The sequence below is a fragment of the Lates calcarifer genome, linkage group LG13 (genome assembly GCF_001640805.2).
Source record: "Lates calcarifer isolate ASB-BC8 linkage group LG13, TLL_Latcal_v3, whole genome shotgun sequence".
NCBI lineage: Eukaryota > Metazoa > Chordata > Actinopteri > Centropomidae > Lates > Lates calcarifer.
The window spans coordinates 17,656,107-17,678,356 of record NC_066845.1 but is presented as its reverse complement, the minus strand read 5'-3'; the positions used below and the strand labels follow the sequence as shown (position 1 = coordinate 17,678,356).

The 22,250-nt window shown below is 39.3% G+C and overlaps 3 protein-coding genes across 3 annotated transcripts; 1 reads left to right on the top strand and 2 right to left on the bottom strand.

Moving 5' to 3' along the window:
* Nucleotides 1-283: 283 nt before the first annotated feature.
* Nucleotides 284-6,062, top strand: idua (alpha-L-iduronidase). The gene is made up of 14 exons (XM_018669566.2): nucleotides 284-640; nucleotides 1,044-1,184; nucleotides 1,298-1,380; nucleotides 1,483-1,590; nucleotides 1,759-1,854; nucleotides 2,235-2,437; nucleotides 2,538-2,717; nucleotides 2,988-3,204; nucleotides 3,408-3,617; nucleotides 3,759-3,880; nucleotides 4,118-4,243; nucleotides 4,469-4,545; nucleotides 4,632-4,732; nucleotides 4,878-6,062. The coding sequence occupies exons 1-14, from the start codon at nucleotides 504-506 to the stop codon at nucleotides 4,976-4,978; spliced, it is 1,902 nt and encodes a 633-aa protein (XP_018525082.1). The 5' UTR covers nucleotides 284-503; the 3' UTR covers nucleotides 4,979-6,062.
* LOC108878649 (purpurin) lies at nucleotides 5,955-10,948 on the bottom strand. Its single transcript, XM_051075119.1, has 4 exons — nucleotides 7,738-10,948; nucleotides 7,336-7,472; nucleotides 7,115-7,227; nucleotides 5,955-6,989 (listed from the first exon to the last, which is right to left on the bottom strand). Exons 1-4 carry the CDS (start codon nucleotides 7,849-7,851, stop codon nucleotides 6,724-6,726), a joined length of 630 nt encoding a protein of 209 aa, XP_050931076.1. The 5' UTR covers nucleotides 7,852-10,948; the 3' UTR covers nucleotides 5,955-6,723.
* Nucleotide 10,949: 1 nt separating this feature from the next.
* Nucleotides 10,950-18,804, bottom strand: LOC108878027 (potassium voltage-gated channel subfamily V member 2). Its single transcript, XM_051075165.1, has 5 exons — nucleotides 17,233-18,804; nucleotides 15,206-15,400; nucleotides 11,730-11,784; nucleotides 11,209-11,307; nucleotides 10,950-10,975 (listed from the first exon to the last, which is right to left on the bottom strand). The coding sequence occupies exons 1-5, from the start codon at nucleotides 18,565-18,567 to the stop codon at nucleotides 10,950-10,952; spliced, it is 1,710 nt and encodes a 569-aa protein (XP_050931122.1). The 5' UTR covers nucleotides 18,568-18,804.
* Between the last annotated feature and the right edge of the window lie 3,446 nt (nucleotides 18,805-22,250).

Here is a 22,250-nt window from a genome sequence, read left to right as displayed (position 1 = left end):
ACCCTGAACATTTCTGAAGAAACGTGTAGTTTCTGTCTTCACTGCACAAGATTTGATATCAAAAATATAAAGCTGTGGTATTGCTTCAACCTGTCAAGATGCAAAGAACCACATGAGGTAGTTTGACCTCGGTAGTTACACAGACAAAGGTACGATGGAGGGAATATCAGAAGGGGTAATTGCAAAGTAATTATGACCATAAAAGTTAAATTAACCTTATGCTCCAGGAAAACGAACTACTTCCACAGAAGACTACAGCGCTGTCGCACGTAATATACGTCATCATAGTCAGCTGACTGCGAAAGCAGTTTGCTACTGAAGTGGAAACTGTTGTGTTTTATTCTTGTTATAGAGTCATGTCAGAGGTCTCTTTTTAATGTTTCCACATATAGTGTGTCAGACATGTTGGGCTTAAGCTGACCCCTTGGTGCTGACTTCATATCGTTTTTTTATGGCAATTTAACCAAGCGCGACATAGAAAGTTGCCATGCACGGTCGCAGACATGCAGTGGCAAACTTACTCTGTCTTAGTTTTACTTCTTAACGTTGCCGAAACTTCAGGTGCTTCGTATGTCATCACAGTTGATGTGGGGAGACCAGTAGGAGACCTTAAACACTTCTGGAGGAGCACCGGTTTCTGGTAGGTCAAATATGAACTGTTGTTATTAACGGCTCCTCCCCTAGTGGAAGCAGTGAGCGTGGTCCATGTCAGAAAGATAGGATTTTAATGAGTTGCAGAAATTAATATGGATTTATTTATGTACCGAATCTACCAGAAGACCTCCGTGATTAATACAAAGCATTAGATTATGTTACATGAAGTCAGCATCTTTTACAAAGCTGAGACATTTTTTAAAATGTACGTTTTTTCATTGGACATTGGCGTAGCTTTATGTTGTCCAGGTTAATTGACTGCCAAACCACATGACTCTGAAATCTTACTGAGCTACACTTTTGTATTAAGTATATGAGCTGACATATTAAACATATTGTTAACATTGGTGCATCACAAAGTTAAACAAGAAGCTGTTCTTTGTGTCCAGTCCCCCTCTCCCTCACACCCAGGCCCATCAGTTTGACCTGAGCATCGATCAGCAGCTGAACCTGGCCTATGTGGGCTCAGTCCCCCATGGAGGGATCCAGCAGGTCAGGATACACTGGATGTTGGAGCTGGTCACTGCACAGTAAGTGAACTAGCACATGGAGGTTTGAAGATGACATACAGTGTGATTTTCAGTTACTGGTTTTGTGATTATTTTTCCTGATAAATTCCAGCTGTCTGGTTTTGTTGTTGTAGAGATATCAGAGGACGACCTCTGTACAACTTCACTAAACTGGACCAGCTGATAGAACTCTTGTGGATTAATGGTCTTCAACCAGGTATTGTACAAATATCACATCAAATTTGTGACACATATTTAAACTGATGTTAATTTTCCCAAATGCTCTCCTAATTTTTTTCGTGCACTTCTGGTTTTTTAGGTTTTGAGCTGATGGGCAGTGTCTCCAACTACTTCACTGACTTTGAGGACAAATCACAAGTGGTCGAATGGAGAAATCTGGTTTATCTCATAGCCAAGAGGTACATCGGTGAGTGAGTGCCATGTTTTATCATTGTTGTTGTATACATGTGTGCTCTCCATACCATATAATCATGTTCCATAAAACCTCAGGCTGGAAAAATATATGAGTTGTTATAGAGACATCTTTGGATAATTTCAACATTGTTAAATGTTGACTGTTGATTCTTAATCACAGATAAATATGGTCTGGGAAGTGTTTCTCGCTGGAACTTTGAAACATGGAATGAGCCCAACAACCATGACTTTGATAATGTCACCGTGTCGACTCAAGGTAAAGTCATCGCATCCCACATGACATAATATTACCAATATGTTCATATTATTACTACTTGTATGAAGATGCTTCACTTGATAATTGCTTAATATAGATCCATGATTAGACACATGCATTGCACTAAGCTGATACTGACATTGAACAAAAGAGGGAATTCAGCTAATCACTGTTGTCTACCTGCAATATTATATACAGTATATATATACATAGTTTTGTCTAGGAAAGATCCTCATGAATACATTAGTGGTAATAGTCTGGGTTTCAGAGTATTGTTATACAGTACAATGATGAGTGCTGCCAGAAAATACTGTTACTGAACTTGAAAAACCACACGTTAATGCTGTACCTATGAGTAGTTCACTGGTTCTTTTCTTTAGGGTTTCTAAACTACTATGATGCCTGTTCTGAGGGTCTGCGTGCTGCCAGCAGTCTCCTGAGGTTTGGGGGTCCCGGGGACTCCTGTCATTCCCCTCCGCACTCTCCATACTGCTGGGCCATGCTGCAGCACTGCTACAACGGCACCAACTACTTCACTGGAGAGACTGGGGTCAGGATTGATTTCATCGCCCTGCACAAGAAGGTGTATACCTAGAACAAATAGAAAATGAGTACAGTCATTTTTAAGAAAGTGAAATAAGAATAAGAATAGAAAAAGCTGACTTTCTGTTTCTGCCCTTCAGGGAGGAGGCTATTCATTGCCCATCCTCCAGCAGGAGATCCAGACAGTGGGGGAGATCCATCAGCATTTCCCACGCTTCCGCAGCCTTCCTGTTTACAATGATGAGGCTGATCCTCTGGTTGGCTGGTCCAGGCCTCAGGAGTGGAGGGCTGATGTGACCTACGCTGCCATGGTGGTGAAGGTGTAGTATAAGGATGGAGAAGGGCACCATGAAAAAACACCTAGAGAGAAGTAGAATAGTATTTGAACACTGGATGTTGAAGATCAACACTTGTATTTAAGTAAAAGTGTAGAGCAAATAATATGTTTATATGGGACGATGACGCTCAGGTGCTTTAGACCGCTGTGACTAAATTTATTATCATGGTTGTGTGGCATCAGTCGGGATTTTTCTACATAGATTTACTGAAATGAACCTGTAACCAATCCTCTGTTCTTCTCAATTCAACAGGTAATAAACCAGCACCAGGATCTCCTGCTGACGGACCCAAACAGCACCATCAACTACACACTGCTGAGCAATGATAATGCCTTCCTCAGCTACCACCCACACCCCTTCACCCAGCGCACGCTGACCGCCCGCTTCCAGGTCAACAACACCCAGCCTCCCCACGTCCAGCTCATCAGGAAGCCTGTCCTCACTGTCATGGGCCTGCTGGCTTTGCTAGGTGACAGTCTCTTTACTCTAGAGCAGCAGGTGTTTAATGTGGGCCTCAGTGGAAATGTTTGATTTTGGTGCGATAGATTTTATTCATATACATGTGGATTTTCTAAACCCTTCTGCATCTAAAGCTCAGGTCTCCTGGAAGTTGCTGCTTGATCCTCCTCAGTCATATGTTCGTGCCTCTCCTGTGTGTGATTTAACCTTAAGGAGAGACCCAGGTCTTGGCTCAGGTTCTGAACTTAGCAGGAGCCAGCAACAGCACAGTGGGAGTTCTCGCCAGCAGCCACAAGCCCGTGATGCCGGGTGGCTCAGACAGCTGGCAGGCAGCAGCACTGGTATACAACAGCGATGACAACAGCACCTCCACCAACACTGATGCTGTCACCGTCTCACTGAAAGGACTGGCTGCACAAAAGGGTGGGTTTAACAAAATACTGTTGGGTTTAATGTTACTTTAGATAAAATATTTGTTTTATATCTGAAATCCTACAGGCCAGTATTTCTGCAAGTGAGTTGTTCATTTCAGTCCTGCCTGTTCTGTCTGTTATCTGTATTCAGGTCTTGTGTATGTCACATATTACATGGACAACAATGTAACCAACCCATACCAGCTGTGGCAGAGCATGGGCAGCCCCGACTACCCCACAGCAGAACAGTTCAGACTCCTCAGGAGTGTGCAGGTAAACAGGTGGACTGAATGACATTATAAAAACTAACTAACATTAACACAAATTTTTAATTTGGATACATAAATCTTCATTATGTGCTGTAGTTGCACAGTGTTTTGAGACAAGGTATATTCATGGATGAAGATTATGTTCAGTGCAGCTTTGATTAATATGTTAAATTCAGTTTGCAGTCACCCAGGCCATCAGCATTAAGGCAGAGCTGATTTGTCTGATCTCTCATTATGTCAGGGCCCCCATGTTGGTGGACCCTGGGAAGTTCCTGCAGGGGACACTCTGACTGTAAAAGCCAAACTGTCGGTGCCCTCTGTTCTCCTCATCCATGTTTGTGCTCAGCCCAAAGCCGTTCCAGACCAGGTCAGTACCAACACAGAAAAACAATGTTAACTTAAACAACTCTGATTGTCACTGAACTTTGCTAAGTGGAAAAGCGATTTGATTTAAGTATGAAGACAGTTATGTCCTGAATGTAACTCAAAGTCTGTGTCATGATGGAGCACAGCTAATAGAAAAAGGCTTGTATGAGACTGGGCTGTGTATTACTGACGAGATGATCATAACTCTATTTGACTTTGTGATTAGGTTAATGGATTACGCTTCATCAGGATCACCAAAGGCCAAGTCCTGATTGTCTGGTCTGATCACTGTGTTGATTCCAAGTAGGTGCACGCAACTGATTTCCCTATTCAAGAATTTGCCACCTTAAGAAATTACAAAGGAATAATCTCTTTCTTTGTATTTGCAGATGCATCAAGACATTTGAAGTTGAATTCTCCACAGACGGCAAGAAATTCAGCAGGATTAATACACAGGACACCATATTTACGTCATACGTCTATTCACCTGGTAAGAGACTGAAGAGTAAAAGACTGAATAATAAGTAATGGCAATGAGCAGCAAAACAAACTTTTCTTCGTCTTTCAAACTATATTTGACATTGTAATGTCCAGCCATAGAAATAACACCACATGTACCATGCTGTGTTCTGTAGTGAGCCAGGAAGTTGGCGGTCTGTACAGAGTTCGAGCTGTGGACTACTGGGGAAGACCTGGGGAGTACTCACTGCCAGAGAAGTATTCAGAGGAGCACTAGACCAAGGTTGAGTCTGATAGTTTTTATATTATGTTCTGATCTAAACTGTGTTGTACAATGTAAATCCATTTCATAGGGATCAGTGTGCTGACTATACAGTATATGTTATACAGGATGGATCATGTGTGATTGATTGATTAAGCATCGTTTCATCTGCACAGTCACATAAGAAGATAGCTCATCACCCCCATACTCTTACCACATTTTTGATAGGAGCATAGGTATAGTTGTCATTTCAAATACTAGAATATTAGATAAAAGTGACTGATACAATAATAATCAGCAAACACTTCCTGCTCAAAAATACAGAAACCTTTGAAGCTGCTGTAGGTGTATTGACTCGGGAAGATGGATGGATATTTTTCAACACATCTTGTCTTAATGGAAACCTTTTACATTCCCTACTGGCAGCATCAAAGCACATAGTAACATATAATTATATGAATAATTTCCTGAAACAGCTGTTCACTGAACTTTTTAGTAAACATCACTCAAACATAAGTAACTAGCATATTTGTTAGGGACTATTTTCAGCAGTGGATTAATTCAATTTGGAACACACATTTGGTTTTAATCGTTTTGGAGCAACAGTAGAGCTTATGGCACAGAAAAATAAAATATAGCAGGTACAGGATACACAGACAGTAATTGTTACTTTCATCAGTTCATTGTTAATGATTGATCTTTTATCAGGATTTACTGACAATAAGAAAATGTAGAATATCACCTGACGTATTCCTTTATACATTTACCCCTGAATACGTCAGCTGTCATACATCCAGAATGACAAGTTGTTGAACGCAGTGTTAAAATGAGATTTCATTCTCCCTGCTTGCTATGCAGTGCTACATAATAAGTCATCATTGGTATGAAAGGAGAAGTAAAATACATAATGTCACTGGGTAATGAGATTAGCAATCAGCTGATCACACTGTTACATCAACTGTTACCATCAGACCAAATAATGTGGATACACAAATGTGTTAAATTCTATTTTGTATACTTGAAATGATGCAGATTTTTATATAATTGTGTTTTATATGTGTTTGTGCACTAGATAAGTAAAGGTTGGATCACCAGTCTAGGTTGTTTACACAGTTGTTTTTACAAACACAAAGACAACAGCAAATTTCTTTACAAAATTTATTGTCACCATTACAGAATGATTACATAGTGCAGATGTTACCCATCAATGTGACAATACCGCTCAGTTGGTTTCTATCATCACATTCACTCAACCGATAATAGTTTTCATTGGATTTGGTTGGAAATATATTTTCATCTTGGCAGTGTTGATTAAATTTTTTCATGGGGGCATTTGATTCTCTCCTATCTGTTTGGAACATAGCAAATCGTAAGTGTAACAGGATTATTCTCCTATTAGTGTATTTTAGAAGAGCTCTGTCCTCATCTTGGGCAGGATGATCAATCCAGTGTAGTAGATGGGCTGCTCAACAAACTCAGGCTTAGGACCAGTTTAGCAAGCTCCTGTTATGAATAGAGAAAGAAGAACAACAAGTGTTAGATGAGTTTACATGTAGCACAGAGTTTGAAACATTTACCTTGAATTTAAAGATTAAAATATAAACAGGGAAAATATAGATAAACAAATTATTTAGCTAATTCCTTTCTTTTCTACATTTCAAGTAAAAAAAATATAGAATAATACTAGGAATACAAGAGTGTGTACATCTTCATTTACTTCTAATTTTACAACTTTTTAGAAGTTTTTTGGCATCAGGGCGTCAAATGGCAGTTTCACTATCTGTTAACTGAATGTGAAAGACTGAGTACATACCGGACTGCAGCACAGGCTGGAACTGTCCGGCCATGCAGATTTCCTCTTGTTTCTGGCGCACGACTCTCTGGATGGCAGGGGGGAGGCCGCGGGGGTTGCGGGAGAAGACCAGGGCATAGCCATCCTCGCAGCTTCCATCCTCCTTCAGGGTGCGGCAGGCGTAGGTGATGGCATAGTTGTCATAGTCAGTGTCAATGACCCAGTAGTTGTCACCTGGAAAAGCAGAGAGGAAGAAGTTAGTTTCAGTTGTATACGAGAGAGACAGACAGCGAGAGAGTGTGTGTGTGTGTGTGTGTGTGTGTGTGTGTGTGTGTGTGTGTGCAACTGAGGAGGCTTACCGCCGCTGGACAGGTAGCTGGCCAGTCCCTGGTAGTTCATGAACATCTTGCCAGGGTTGCCGGGGTCAGGCACTGAGTACTGAGCAGCCATGTCGGCGCACACAACCCAGAACCTGGATGTTAAAGTAGAGAAAGAAATGTCAATATTTGCAAGCAGGGATGGAAACATTTGGTTAATTAAATATATTGCATTCAGATTTCTAAAAATGACAACTCCTCACCCAAAGAGAGTGACTCTGCCCCTGGAAGAGGCCACCATGGCACCATCATCTCCTACAGTGTATTCAGCAGAGATGTTGTCCTGCAGGAACAAACCCTCGGGATCTTTCTTCTGCAGAGCGTACCATTTCCCAGCATACTGTCATGAAAAAAAAAACATCAAAAAGTTTAATATACAGATTATTTTAGTTGGCTTTCCATCAGGAGGCTATGGATATATACATAAACTATACAGCCCCTCTTTCCTGCATGAGCACATAATACGCAACTTCATATTTCACTGTACGCTGATGTCTTGGTTTATTTGGAGGATGTTGATCATTCTATCTTGTTTTCCTCTATCTTTTCCTCTATCTTACTATTTATTGGCTAAATATATTTATAAAGAAGATATCTGGACTCACTCTTTTGGGATCAAAGTCCTCTTTGACTGTGAAGCTGTCCACCACGCAGGAGGCCAGGCTCTGCTCCACGCAGGCCAGGAACAACATCACCAGGGCAAAAATTTGGAAGTCCATTCTAGGCAAAAACCCAAATCCAGCAAATGTTAATTTTCTTGATAGCGTGACTTTGATTTTTTTTTCCAACAGTTATTTGAAGAAGCTGCCCACAGCTAAACCAGAACATCTCTCTAGCAACTCTATTGTAAAAAAAGTCAGCTGGTTTGCACAAAGCTGCATCTCCTTACCTGAAGTGTGGAATGAAGCTGCAAGAGGTTTTCAGAGCAGAGCTGTTGCTGTATGTCTGAGCTGTGGTGAGAAGATGGTGTGTCAGCCTTTTATACCTGATGCACAGACGGGCTCACTGATTATTTTCACTTCTTGAACCTAAATGCAGAGTTTAAATCTACCGCTAATCCAGTTAACAAAATCCCCTTCTGTAAGCTGATGAACACTCGTATTCAGCAGTGTATAGGCTTTATGTAATTGTTTTCAGGGCTACATAATAGGATACATAATGGCAGATGCTCCGGGGGTGGGAAGAGGTGGCCTGAGCCTTGAGTCACACGTCCATGGCGAAGGTTTTTACAGGAGTATTTTGGGCACCAAGATCACATGAAAACCAATAATAGGACCAAGTGTTAATAGTACAGGTTTTTTTTTTTTTTTTTTTTTTTTTTTTATTTATTATGATTCTGGGGTTTGTTTTTCTGTACTTAATGTCCATGAAACCAGCCATTTTCTTTCTCGTCCATCCTCAGATAAAATATTTCCAAATCTCTGGACTGGGATCCTTTTTCCTAAGAACCTGTAAAGTTCATGACTGGCCAGAAAAGTTTTTCCTGTTCTGTTTTCATGCGTGACTCCAGTCACAATCACTAGGAAATTAGCTGCCCCCTTTTTTTAATAGTAATGTTTGATATTAATGTTTAATAAGAGTGCACTTTAAGTATATGGATTTTTCTCATTCATTACTGTCAACAAAACTTTTTATTTAAAGATCCACAAAGTCCTCAACCAAATCACATTCAGATAAAAAATGCTTTGTAAATGATTCAGGATGTGAAATGTCAGAAAAAGGAAGCATTGAATAATGAATAGCATTGAGTAATGAATTCCTGTCGCGTTATGTGAGCAGAGGCTCAGGTGTCCCTGTCTGCTGTCACTCACTCAGTTAAGTAACGTAACGTACGTACTTGTCCGTAAATGCTGCCACAGCTTCAACCTGTAATCCCAGGCAAAACGTCATATAGGAAACAGCTGAGGTGTGTTAAAGGAAGTTTACACCATTTCAGCATCAGCAAATAGTGCAGGAATATACCACCATGTGACAGTGCCCTATTTCACAGGTGTAATCTGTGGGTGTAAGTTTCCATTTGACTGCAGCTGATACATTTGTGAATATAATTAGCTTTTTTATTCACTGTTATGTTTTCTGTCATTTGTAAAAAAAAAAAAAAAAAGACCTAGAATGATCTATGAATGTTAAACCTGTTTTACTTCAGTTTTCCTTATAAGATTTTTTCACTTTTCACTTATTCAAATTTTCTCATTCAACAATATTGTTGAGCAATGCAACCTTTTATTATTGTTGTTGTTGTGGTGGTGGTGTATTTTAAAACAAAATGTTATAAGCAGATCACTGTAATCCCAAGTTCCTCTCATCAGTCCTGAGGAGATATTTTTGTTTTGTACTACAGTAGGTGAGAGATAAGTAAAGACGAGAAGCATGCCAGTTAGTCCAGCTGTATTTTTAGTCGGCCCTGGCATTGTTGTTGTTCTAACAATAACTTGTCCTGAAGATATTAGGTAAGGCCTCTAGCTGTGCTTTCACATCTTTGGCTGTTCAGCACAGTCAAAACCATGGACCTGACACGTGACATGACAGCAGTATTTACTCTGCATCTCCAATCTGAAAACTAAAGCTAGGTTTAAATGATGTTGTTGTAGAGACATGCTTGCTTGAGCTTAGGCTGAATGTGTCCGGGCCATGTCAGGCCAGTGGCTGAGAAGCACGGTGTGAATGAGGTAGGTTGCATAACAAGGATATGAACAGGTGGTTGTCAGAGGTCGCACTGTACATTTGAAAGACCCATTTCTTTTCTTCTGTCCACTGGATTTAAATGTTTAGCAGGTCTTTATTTAGCAAATACTATCAGACTAATCAGCAGTGGAAATCATTCATGTCAACGTTTTTAAAACCCACTTCCAGCTTCTCTGTAGTGGAAATTCACTGTTGTTGTATTTTGTGACTGTTAAGTGACATCATCTTGGAAAAACTGAAAACTGAATTGGCACATTTTACTATTTTCTTACATTTTATAGACAAATTTGACCAATAATTAAAATTCCTGTTGCATTGCTAAATCATATATCAAATAACAGTGGTATTATGGCTGTATCTCATGTTTTTCACCATAATTCTATGTGCAATTTCAGCATTTAAGTATTAACATTTGTCATATGCTTACAAAATTAATTCAAATTTAACATTGAGGTGTACAGTGCCTTTCCTGTTAGAATATCAAGAAATAAACATTTTACATCTCGGGAAGATTGTTCCAATGACATCCAATACACCTACTTTTAAGTCAGTGCAATAAATTACAACTGTCATATTTCTACAAATATGTTGGTAAGTAGGAAGCAGCAGAGCATCATCTGAGAGCAACACAATGATATGTCTTGTTCTTCTCATTTTCCTGTTGGGACAAATGAAAAAACGTCTGAATTTTTATGATGACTCGTGAATTTTAATTGCAAAACAAGTTATCAGTATAATATTACACTTGCATCTGTATTGTAACAGCTTGTAGGAGAACACTAATTATACCAAAAGTCACATGTGAGTTAACAAAGACTACAGTGATCATGTACTTCTGTATTTATGACATTGCTTCATTACAAACATGAGCTTAATAACTTATGAGGCTACTTTTGCAGTATTACAGTGCTGAGTTCAAGAGCCTTATTTCAAAACATGTAACTAAATTAAGATTGCTGTATGTAGCAATCCAGGGAAGTGTTGTGTTGTTAAAGGTAACAGTGAACACATCCACAACAGGGGAGTGTTTGACTGGTTGTGGCCCGCCTTTGCCATTGTCACTCCGGAAAAAGGAGGAAGAGGTTGGAAATTGCACATGGACGTGGACATCCTCACACTGCACTCCAAAGCTTTACTTCAGAATGGTGTCTTCATTTGCTGTTAGGAGGAAAGTAAAATATCTGAGATTAGTTAAATTGGGATTTTACTCTGCAAGCATGACTCACAATCAACAGGCAAAGGGTAACATTTTGTTGTGCAGGTTAAAGAGTGATGTAATAAAACTGGTGTTGTTATTGTGTCCACCTGTATGAGCTGTGCAGCATATAGATGTGCACATGTTCCAACAGGAGACTCCGTATCTGACATGTGAATAAGGCTAAAGTGACTACCTTCTGCTAGCTGCTTGGCAATGCGCTCCTGCTCCTCGCGGATCTTTTTCTCCTCCTCCTCTTTCCTCCTCTCCTCAGCTGCAATAGGCTTCAGGGTATCTGAGAAAAGAGGAAGGAGAAAAGTTTATTTTAAAACAACAACACCTCCACCACAAACACACAAACACACACACACACACACACACACACACACACACACACACACACACACACACACACACACACACACACCATTGGTTAAGGGAAAAAATCCCACACCTCATCAACTGCCTACATTGTATTTCAAAACAACATCTGGTTACATTATCTAATGTGAACATCATGCTGAGCTTCACCAAGCAAGATTTGTAAGTATGTATAGAACATATCTAAACTGAGCCATAAAATGCTGCAGGGACTTAGAACAGATTAATATCCTCTCATCGTTTTTATAACTGTTACAAAAACTCACTCATTTGTTTCTAATGCTTTAAATATAATGTTCATGTGCAAAAATGTCTGCACGATGACTATTAACTCACCATATCGCCTTTTTCCATAGATGATGCCGGCAATCAAAGCTGAATACCTGGCTGTCTGTAATGGAAAAGAAAGGATACACATTAGTGACAGTCATAAAATTACTATTGTTAAGATTCAACACAGGTCCATCATATCTAGAAACACGTAGCAGTCCTTGATAAATGTAGCATCGCTTCCCATCGTTACTGCACCTTCTACACTCAAAACATTATACTGCTGCAGGGATTTAATGGAACCTTAACCATGTGCACAAAACAAAACCCGTTAAATGTAAGTTTCCAGAGTGGTTGGGACCCACTTTTAAGTTATGCATAAACACAATCCACGAGAAGTCTAAGTTTCATTCAAATATTATAACCTGTCGCTCTGTTGATTGCAGTAACGGGCGACTACAGACGGACTTTATGTGTGTTATGGCTGAATTTTGCTATCAACTTTTAAAGAGAGAGAGAGATAAGCGATGCATCATGTTTAATAAAATACCATATACTGTATAAATGCCATTTATTTCCCAGGGACCTTTCTATTTATAACCACCTAGCGCTACATCATTTCAATGAGACACACTTTCTTGTAGCCTTTAGCAACGTCGACGTTGATATTCCGTTAATGCATGCTGCACTGCACAATAATATTCACCAAATCATTTATTAAGAAATAATGTATCAATACTATAATCGCTCATTTGGCTGTTGTTTGACTGCAGACCTCAGCAACGTTGCAAAGTTACTGCTAGCTGTTGGCTAACATGCTCTTAAGCCATTGGTTAGCAGCTTAGCATGCTCTGCGTAGCTAGCAAACTGGGAAAAAAATGACATTTTACAGTAACACACGATGAACCTTTTTAACAGACTATTTAGCAACACAAACCTTAATCAAAGGCGATACTGCAACAGGAGGAGCCATTGTTTTAGAGAAGGTTAGCTGCTAGCAGCAGAGGTCACTTTATCAACACAGAGGACGACGGGAGAAGAGACGTCTGCTTCGTTCACGCGATACAACAGCACATATTTCAAATGCTCAGGTGCTGCCATCTGCTGGAGGAAGTTGTCCTTTAGTTTGTGTTCGTCACGATTCTCCACGTTTATTTAGTGTATTTGTCATTGTGCAAAATATGGTTAAAATTAAAAAGAAAAAAATATTAAATGACAACATTTATCTCTTTACATCTGTAAATAAAGATCACCCTATAAACAATTATATATTCATAAATGTTTATTTATTATTTATATAAAAAATAGAGTAGAGGCACACCTACATAACATTTATGATGCTGATTTTAGTTGCATAGGTCTAAGTCTTTTTTAAAAGGTACCTTCTGGTTAGAACCTTCACTATCTCTGTCCATACCATGTCATGCTTTTTCTGCATTATAAAACACTGCAGCCTTATTTCCTTATTAACTGCTCTCTATCCTCTGCGTCCAACACACAACACTGAGTTATATGTCCCATTTCGTTATTAAAACCACCATGGTGGGACATCTCCCATATCTCTGCGGATCTCTACAAAGCTGATAAATAGCCTACAAAGTTCTTTTATGAATAATTATGGCTCTTCTCCAATGTTCTACTCTAATTGTTCACTTCATGAAGTAAGCCAAATTAAATATCATGTAAATCAATATAACACTGATGAATCTTACCTGTATAAAGATTGTCACATTGAGTTTTTGTTGACACAGTGTCCCAGATGTGTTGGATGAGCTGAGGTTATTCTGGAGGCTGTTGTTTATTGCTTTTCTAGATAAATGTTCCAAATATTTTATCTTCCCTTTTTGAAATAAATGGGCAAAATAGTTTATGTATGAGCACTTTCTATTTCTCTATTTATGCATCTGCCACTCAGTGGTCATCCTGAAGCACTGCATCTACAGATATTAATTCGCCTGACCTCTTGTAGACAGCCTAATATCTACCACCAGCATAGAGAATGCTGAATATCTCTGTATGATGATGTTTTTACTTTTCTATTATATAGTAGCTATCACTCATAGTCATTGATGAACTGAAAATTGGAGCATCTTGTTATAAACCCATGGAAAAGGCTTTTTGCAATAGCATAGGTCATCCAGGAGAGGTCAGTAGATATGTATGCAGGGAAACAGGTCTGTGATTGACTGTTCTCTGGAAGCTGTGGTCAATGAGGAGAGGTGTTTCATGAGCAGTACAGTGTTTATTGACAACAGAGTAACAGGCTGCATTGTGTGATAGTTGCATGCATTACAAGTAAATCATACTGCACACATTGTGGGCAAAACTAATGAACATTGCAAACACATGAAAAGCTGCATCAGTATGTGAGCACACTGATTTAAATGTTGCAGTTGCAATTAGAGGGGAACTAATACTTGTTGCTGGGATCTGTATTTATACTGGGTTAAGCCGTCTCTGAAAAGTGCAGCTCCCAGAATCAGTGTGATGTGGAGTTATGTTGTCGATCAAGACAAGAAGGTCTGAGCCCTGAGAGCTGCTACGGTGATAACAAAAGCTTTTTCATTCGTTCTCTTGTTGCCGAGACCAAAACAAAGTGTGGCCTTCTCACCCAAACAGTAAGATGTTGACAACACACAAAACATTTTCACTGTGGGGAAATAATCAGGAGGAGTCTTTTTAAACATATTCAGTTATATATATATATATATATATATTTAAAAAAAACACTTCACAACTTAACTGAGACCACATAGGACTTATATTAATATTCAAACCAAAAATGTCACATATTTGTGAGCTGCATAATCACATCAGATTGAAATGTTATAGATCTGTGTATCATTTTATACATGTTTCTCTGAAATTCCTTTGGACGTATTTGATGCAGTGTATTTGTAAATCTTTGAGATATTTGAGAATGAATCAATTGAGAAAGAATTATCTCTAAATCTCTCTTGTTTTGTTGCAGAACTGCTCTGGCCTAACAAGCTGTGGATATTTCTTTAGTTTTTGAATGTCTCTTTAAAAATCAGTCATATTCCACATATGGAGTGTTTTTTTTTATATACTTCTGAATATCAAGATAAGATAATCCTTTATTAGTCCCACAATGGGGAAATTTATTAAGTAACAAAAATAGGATTTTTGTATAGAAAAGTAGATATTTTAAGAACTCAGTAAATCATACTGCTTAACTTTATCACAGTTGTTCTCCCCTCTTGGCAAGTCACCCCCAAACCCCACCTCCCACCTCACACCATCCAAAGCCTGTGGTGTGGATAGAGTGTAGAAAGCCTTGTGTGTGTGTGATCCCTCACTGGCTTCCCAAAAAACAAAAATAAAGCCAGTTTACTGGAGTGCATGGCCTGATTACTACTGGGGATTGAACCCATGTCTTTTGTCCATGTGGCATTTACTTGTCCCCATCACATACATTAAAAAAAATAAATAAAAAAGTACATAAGAAATCAGTGTGCATTACACTGGTGGTTTCCAAAGCAATGGTTGAGTTTTTTCACTGTCCTCTTGGCAAATCTCACCTTCCCTCGTTTCTTCAGGGAGGCTGTGTACTGATTGGACTTGAGCTTAGAGTAATAGTCTGAGAACTTGTTGAAGAGGATGGATATGGGCAGGCCGTTGAGGATAATTCCAAAAGCAATGCATATGAAAGCAAAAAGACGACCCAGTATGGTCTCTGGGTAGACATCTCCGTAGCCCACGGTGGAGATGCTGACCTGCAGGGGAGAGAAGAGAGCGGTCAGTCAAACATGAATCACAAACGTAACCAGCAGGCAGATTCAGTCAGTCTCCTGGTTAGTAAACCTTTGCTGACACATGATCATTTTGCCAGTAAATTGAAATGGTTGCATTTTTGCATTTTTATTAAATAGGAAAGTAATCAGCAATAGAAAACATAGGGGCACTAGATTCAAACAGTGAGCTTTGTTAATACATTATGATCACAAAGCCAGCACCAGTAATTCTATTCCTAACCCACAGATAGGTATAAAAAGTTAAACTAGAAACAAGATGTTGATAGAACAAACTGCACTGTAAAAACCATCAACACAGGAACAAGCATACACAGATTTAACTACACAACGTAGACTGTGAAAAACCTAGTAAACTTTGTTGATTATAGTACATTACATCATTTTGGATTTACTGCTACCAATCTAGAAAAAAAAAGTCTAGGCTTCCATATCACCATACTTTTTGTTGTAAATTGTTTGGCAGGCAAAGCAGGAAAATAAAAATGATATTAATATTCAAAAACAAAACCAAATGTAGTTAATTGATGGTTAATTTTATGCTCAGATAATTATATGGCACTCATTAGTACCCACACTTCCACCAAAATTATTCAGTTGCTGAACTTAATTATTTCCTCTGAACTCTCATACTTCTTCTGCACTTTTTTGTTCCATGAGATAAACCTTTTAAATTCTAGACACATCACAGTTTTATCCTGTTACAGCAAGACTGTACAGTCAGTCTCCACTGTGCGCCCTACAGCCTGTGGAAAAAGTGGTGAGGCAGTTAAATTTCCTACTCAGGTTTCCTGCTTCTTCTTCCTGCTGATAGGCAAACAGTCTGGCTGTTTGTGTGAATCTATTCAGGGGGGTTTCTTACTGTTAGTGAGAGGCTTTGCCCACTGTCACACCCCCGTGGCCATTCATAGATTTTTTAGGTTTTCTGCTAACAGACTGCAGCAAAACTGACTCAGAAATGAGCGCTGGTGACTCAACGACAGCACACAATTCTTCTGCTTCTGTTTAGATGATCACAGCAGGAGTTGGTAGCAGTTGCGCCTGAAGCAACCTTTACCATAACCATTACTATGATTACAAGGATTATCATTTCCTTCCCCAGGATTAGAGGTAAGATTGTACCACTCGGTCAAAGAGGGAGGGGAATGATCTGTTAATGGGTTTATTCAGGCAAACTCAATAAATCAGAGGTCTTTATTTACTCAAATAAAGATTTATTTTAGTACAGACATTAACCAGGTTATTCCTCACTGTAAAACTGAACAGGTGCCAAGAATATACCAATAAATGTACCTTACAGTATGAATTTACAGTCTGTAGTTTGAATCCTCCCACTGATCACACATACCAAAGCATGAGGTGACATATCCTGGAGCGTAGGTGACCTCATTGTGTTTTGTAAGACAGGTAGTGCTGGAGTGTAATCTAATAACATTACACACTTAACTCACCATTCAGGGACCATGTAAGCATTAAAGTCCTTAGAGGACAGGGCACTTCATTATACTTCTTTAGAGAGGTTACTGTGGTTTGTTACTTAGGTAAGTGATCTAAATAACATTTCTAATTTTAAAGACTTGTATGTTTTCATATTCTTTTTCATTTTTTATTATTTAATCTATTCTATTTATAGGAATACTATATGGGTGGTCACTTCAGATTCTTGTTTTCCTTGTCTTCTACACTATTACATTTTATATATATATATATATATATATATATATATATATATATATATATATATATATATATATATATATATATATATATATATATATATATATATATGTACTTACAGCTGCCCACCACCATGCATGAGGAATGCTGGTGAAGTTGGTGTGCGGCATGTCATGCTCCACAGTGTAAACCATGGCAGAGAAGCTGAAGATGCCCATGGCGATGAAGAGAAAGAGGCAGCCAACTTGCTGGTAGCACTGACGCAGAGTGAAGCCAAACGCCCGCAGACCCGTGGAGTGTCGTGCCAGCTTCAAGATACGAAAGATTCGCATCAGTCTCATGATCCTCAACACTTGGCCCAGCTTTCCCACCTGCCCCACCGCCTTAATGTCAGCCTCATGCTTCATGTAGTTTTCCTCATTGTCAAAGAACTCCAGGATGGCCTGCAGAAACTGAGGCAGGATGGCGACCAGGTCCACAGCATTGAGCATGCTCCTGCTGAAGGCTTTGAGGTCAGGAGTGGACACCAGACGGAGCAGGTACTCCATAGTGAAGAAGGCGATGCACATGGACTCCACGTATTCCCAGTATGTTTTGCCACTGAGCTGACCTGTGGCAGTTCTGTATTGCATCTCTTCCACTGTATTGAGAGTCATGGCCACCAGGGAGATCAGGACAAACAGACTGGAGGCCACAGCCATCAACTTGGCCTTAACCGACGAAAACGGCTTCTCCATCAGGTTCCAGATAGCTCGGCGCTTCTGGCCCATGAACATGTCATGAAAGAGCTCCTCGTTCTCCTCGATCTCCACCTCAGCCTCCAGCTCTCTCTGGATCTTCAGCTGCTCATTCAGCTCGTCCTGCCTCTCCTCAAAGGAGATGCGGCAGCAGCGATGGGTGTTCTTGATCCTCACACCCCAGTAGTTTATTTCCTCCAGGAAGTTGCGGGGACACAACTCGTCCTTGATCCACAGTACACCAGTCCTGTAGAAGTTGAAGATGCTGTGGAAGACATCCGGGTCCCTGTCAAAGAAGTACTCATTGTTGGTCACAGTATAGTCATCGCACAAGTCCAGCTTCATGTTGTGGTCAGTGTAGGTGGCCAGTCGTCCTATTCTGGTCTTGGGGTACTTGGCAGCCATCTTGTAGGCTATCTGATAGGGCTTCCCCCCTACATTAATGTTGATCACATAGTTCCTCTTGGAGGGTGAAATCTGCTTGGTAAAGCTGTACTGACCAATGTCATCTTCTTCATCCTCATACTCAGCATAAACGTCGTAGATGTCTCTGCTCAGCTCCTGCATGGAATTCCATGTCTTCACGCAGCTCTCCTTGGCGAGTGGGTACACAATCTCAGAGGGTCTTCGATTAAAATCTAAATCTGCAACTTTGTAGTTGGGGAAGAGACTCTGTCTCCTGTTCCAAAAGTTGACCACCTTGCTGGTGCTCCCCATGTCGATCCCCCCAGACTACACAGCAGACAGAGAGCTCAGACCAGCCAGCATTACTGCTGTCTAATACCCCCTTCACCTAAGCGTGGAGGACATGAGCAGGATGCCTCATGGCCCCATTAATGTTGCTGACTGAGAGGATCCGCGTGCTTACAGGACATCTAAATACCATTATCCCCTACTGAGCTGCCTGGACATGACGTTGGCTGTGTGGTATATCTCAACAAATGCCCCTTGTGAATTCACCCAGTTTTAGTTTATAAATTTTTTTATTAAATTAATTTACAACGTTTACATCTGAATTAAGTGATTTATAACAGTATGAGAAACAATAAAAGTTGTTTTCAGTACATTTGTTTATGAATGCACAGGCACTGTTTCATGCATTAATCTTTTTGAAATCCCTACAGATTACTCAAGGAAGTCATATTGGAAGGCTATGATTGGAAAATACCACTGCGTGTCTTTCATTACTTCCATGTTGCTTGATGGAAAAATACAAGACTGTTATTTTTTTTTCTAGATTTATTGCAAAATACATAGTAAATTCTTATTTCAGTAAAAGTCCTGTTTTATTTTGTTTTTAAAGAATTGACTCTGAATTGTTGATGTGAGTTGTTATTTTGCACTGGTTTAAGATTCCTGTACTGAAGGGGAACAAAGGAAGGCTGATAGATACATAAAAGAGGATAAAGGCTTTAAGCATTAGCCTACTTCCTGATTAGGAGGGGGTGCAGGATTCTTCAGACATGAGGTGAGTCTGAGAAATAATCTTTTGGTTTTATATTAAACCTATAGACGTGCATTTGCTCAAAGGCTGTGATATGATATGGTACCTTACCTTAACTGACAGGTAGTACTGATTAAACCAGTAGATAGATAGGGTTTCTACTCAAAAGAAGTTCAGTAACTTTGCTCGCAATTGAATCCTCTTATTGGATATCAGATTATTGTCCTGCTGATTAACAGCTGACGTTCTGCATGGCCACTGGCTGATGACATGATGAAACACCACAGTATATTAACCTTTATTTACCGTTCCGCTGCCAACCACCGCTGATTAGTTAAAACAATTAAGGATTTAAGTTAAAGCAGTGACATTTAAATAGAGCTACTTGACTTAAGATAGTCTTATTAGTGTGGTGTGTCAAAAGACCAAGAGGTGAGTTGGATTTGTCATGCAAACCACAGGGTCACACTGGAAAGAGGAGGTCACTCTGAGAAACAGAAATGTTGGGTGACCTGATAGCTGAATGGCTACCACATGGGCCTCAGTGCCCTGAGCAGCTGGTCTCCGGTTCAACTCCTGATCCAGCTAGACCTTTGTTGCATGTCATTCCGCTGTTCACTCTCCCTATTTCCTGTCTCTCTCCACTGTCCCATCCAATAAAGGCAAAGGCCCAAAAATATAATATAAACAGAAATGTTAATATTTATGATACATGGTATGATATACTGTATAATACATTTGATTTACATGATTTGTAAAGCTTCACGGCTACTAATAGACTTAGACTTAGACTTAGACTAGACTTTATTGATTCCTTGGGATGACTCCCTCAGGGAAATGAAGTTTGAAACACTCTCAAACACTCAACAATAAGACAAAAAATGAAACAATGAAATGTACTTTTACTGGTTCACATTACACACATTACTGAGTCAATTTGGTGTCCTTATGACTCTTATTACTCTACTTGTGCTACTGAAACATTAGATTTTAACATGTCACAGATATTTCAATGGTTATCACAGAATATGAATAAGCAACTGACCAAAGAAGATCTTGGAAACTGAAGGAAATTTAAGTGTCATTATCCTGTAATTGCCACTAGTGGCTATTTAATTTGGTAGTCATCCTGTCTAAACGTCATACTAACAAATATTATAGGTGGACAAAAATGATCAGTCTTGCCCCTTGGTGTTTTCCATGTACTACACAATGGCAGCCACACCTGCACCTCAGTGAGCTCATACATCATATTCCAGCTTTTATTTGCAGGAGAAGGAGGAGAAAGAAGTCAATTTACACTTTGAGTCAACATTTTTTCCGTATTGATCCAGTAACAGCCCAGGGAGCAGAATTTGTAAAGCAAGCATAAATGAGCATAAATGCGTACTTGCATTTCACTCGGATTATTATCATCTGCTCTCTGTCAGTCACCACTGTCCGCAAGATTTACGGATCAAATTTAGTAAATTCCATTCAAAGCTGCTTAGTAAAACAAGAATGAAGGTTATAATCCTTCTATAGGTTTATGACCTACAGAAGTGATTATAAAAAGCCCCCTGTCATATACATTCTCCATGTTATTTACAGCTAAACACAGATTGTTCTGTAACAATAAATGCTAGTGTTGAACCTGACCTTGGGTGATGTCATTACATACATACAGGCTCTGCTCACAATAAAAAGACACTGGGTATCCTTATGTTTTGTTGTCGTTATTTTTGTTTTTGTTGTTGTTTTTTGTCTTTTCAACATTGTGAGCATTTTCAAACAGACAAGAGCAAATGCAACAGCAGTTTACTCACCATGAAGACCCAAAATTATGCAATATTGCAGTGTCCACATTTTTGACCACAAACAGGTACAATCAGTTGTAACATAGTAGAATGTTTATGAATACCAAGATCACTGATGACACATGGCTTGTGACAGGAGTCATTTGCACCCGTGCAGTATTAATTTACCACTACTGACTGTTGAGGATTTGCTCAGTTCAGCAAAATGTTTCACTGTGAATAAGAGTCACCTTAGAAATTTTGTCTGTGCAAATATGTGACAGAAACAGCATTCAACAAGAGCAGCAAGAAGTGTTCATCTGAATGTTGGGTAAATGGTTCAGAACAACATTTTCGGGTGTGGTAAATGTGTGTCATGACAGCATTTTGTATGAAATCAATGGAAAGTTATCTGTTGTAATGAACAAGTGAATCCAGCAGATGGTGGTATCACTGTCAGTGAAAAGACAATTCAAACCTGTCACTATAAACAATAAGTCTTTGTCATTGCACTGTGTGCCATTACAAAAGACAGCCAGATATTGTTAAGCTTGGATAAACATCTCAGAAATCAGTCAGCTTTCTCCACACTAAAGCCCATTGGTTGTGAAGTGTTAAAAATATGACTTATGTGAGATGGCGCCTACAGTAAAAGCTAAAAGCAAGACACAAAGAGAGTCCCGTTAGATTGGGCTTCATGCTGTGTTGCTATGTAGTTGGAGAAACTAAACCAAGTGCTGAGCAATGGGTAAGAGTGTTCTCAGCAAAATAGTTTAAAAGCATCGCAATTTCAGATACACCTATGAAAACACAGGGGTGACTGGCAGTGTTCTGCAACTCCTGCTGATATACAGTATTATGCTCTATTCTTAAAGCATTCCTTTTTTCTACCCAAGCAAAATAAATTCAATCTAATATGTGATAGCTGGAGACTCCACTGGCAAGTGAGTACAAAATATTTTCATATGTTTATGCCAGCTGATTTAAAAAGGGAATAGATTAGGTTAGGGGTCAGCAAATTGGTTTAACTGTGGAACAGATTTTTCAGACTTATTAGAAGCTACTCAAACCTCTTGAGAGGTTATCTATACTCATTAAATGATGACCTTCATTTAAAGTTGAAAGAAAAAGCTGTTGTTTGTTTTTGCTCTTTCCGTAAATCAACACAACAAGTCTATTAG

Excerpts from the sequence above, each read along its gene's own strand:
- idua (XM_018669566.2), top strand. The coding sequence starts at position 504 with ATGCAGTGGCAAACTTACTCTGTCTTAGTTTTACTTCTTAACGTTGCC. Across the intron at positions 641-1,043 it reads TGGAGGAGCACCGGTTTCTG|TCCCCCTCTCCCTCACACCC; the intron begins GTAGGTCAAATA and ends CTTTGTGTCCAG. Across the intron at positions 1,591-1,758 it reads CATAGCCAAGAGGTACATCG|ATAAATATGGTCTGGGAAGT; the intron begins GTGAGTGAGTGC and ends TCTTAATCACAG.
- LOC108878649 (XM_051075119.1), bottom strand. The coding sequence starts at position 7,851 with ATGGACTTCCAAATTTTTGCCCTGGTGATGTTGTTCCTGGCCTGCGTG. Across the intron at positions 7,473-7,737 it reads AGGACTTTGATCCCAAAAGA|TATGCTGGGAAATGGTACGC; the intron begins GTGAGTCCAGAT and ends TTTTCATGACAG. Across the intron at positions 7,228-7,335 it reads GGCAGAGTCACTCTCTTTGG|GTTCTGGGTTGTGTGCGCCG; the intron begins GTGAGGAGTTGT and ends TTTAACATCCAG.
- LOC108878027 (XM_051075165.1), bottom strand. The coding sequence starts at position 18,567 with ATGGGGAGCACCAGCAAGGTGGTCAACTTTTGGAACAGGAGACAGAGT. Across the intron at positions 15,401-17,232 it reads ATGCATGGTGGTGGGCAGCT|GTCAGCATCTCCACCGTGGG; the intron begins GTAAGTACATAT and ends TCTCCCCTGCAG. Across the intron at positions 11,785-15,205 it reads CCCTGAAGAAACGAGGGAAG|ACAGCCAGGTATTCAGCTTT; the intron begins GTGAGATTTGCC and ends TTTCCATTACAG.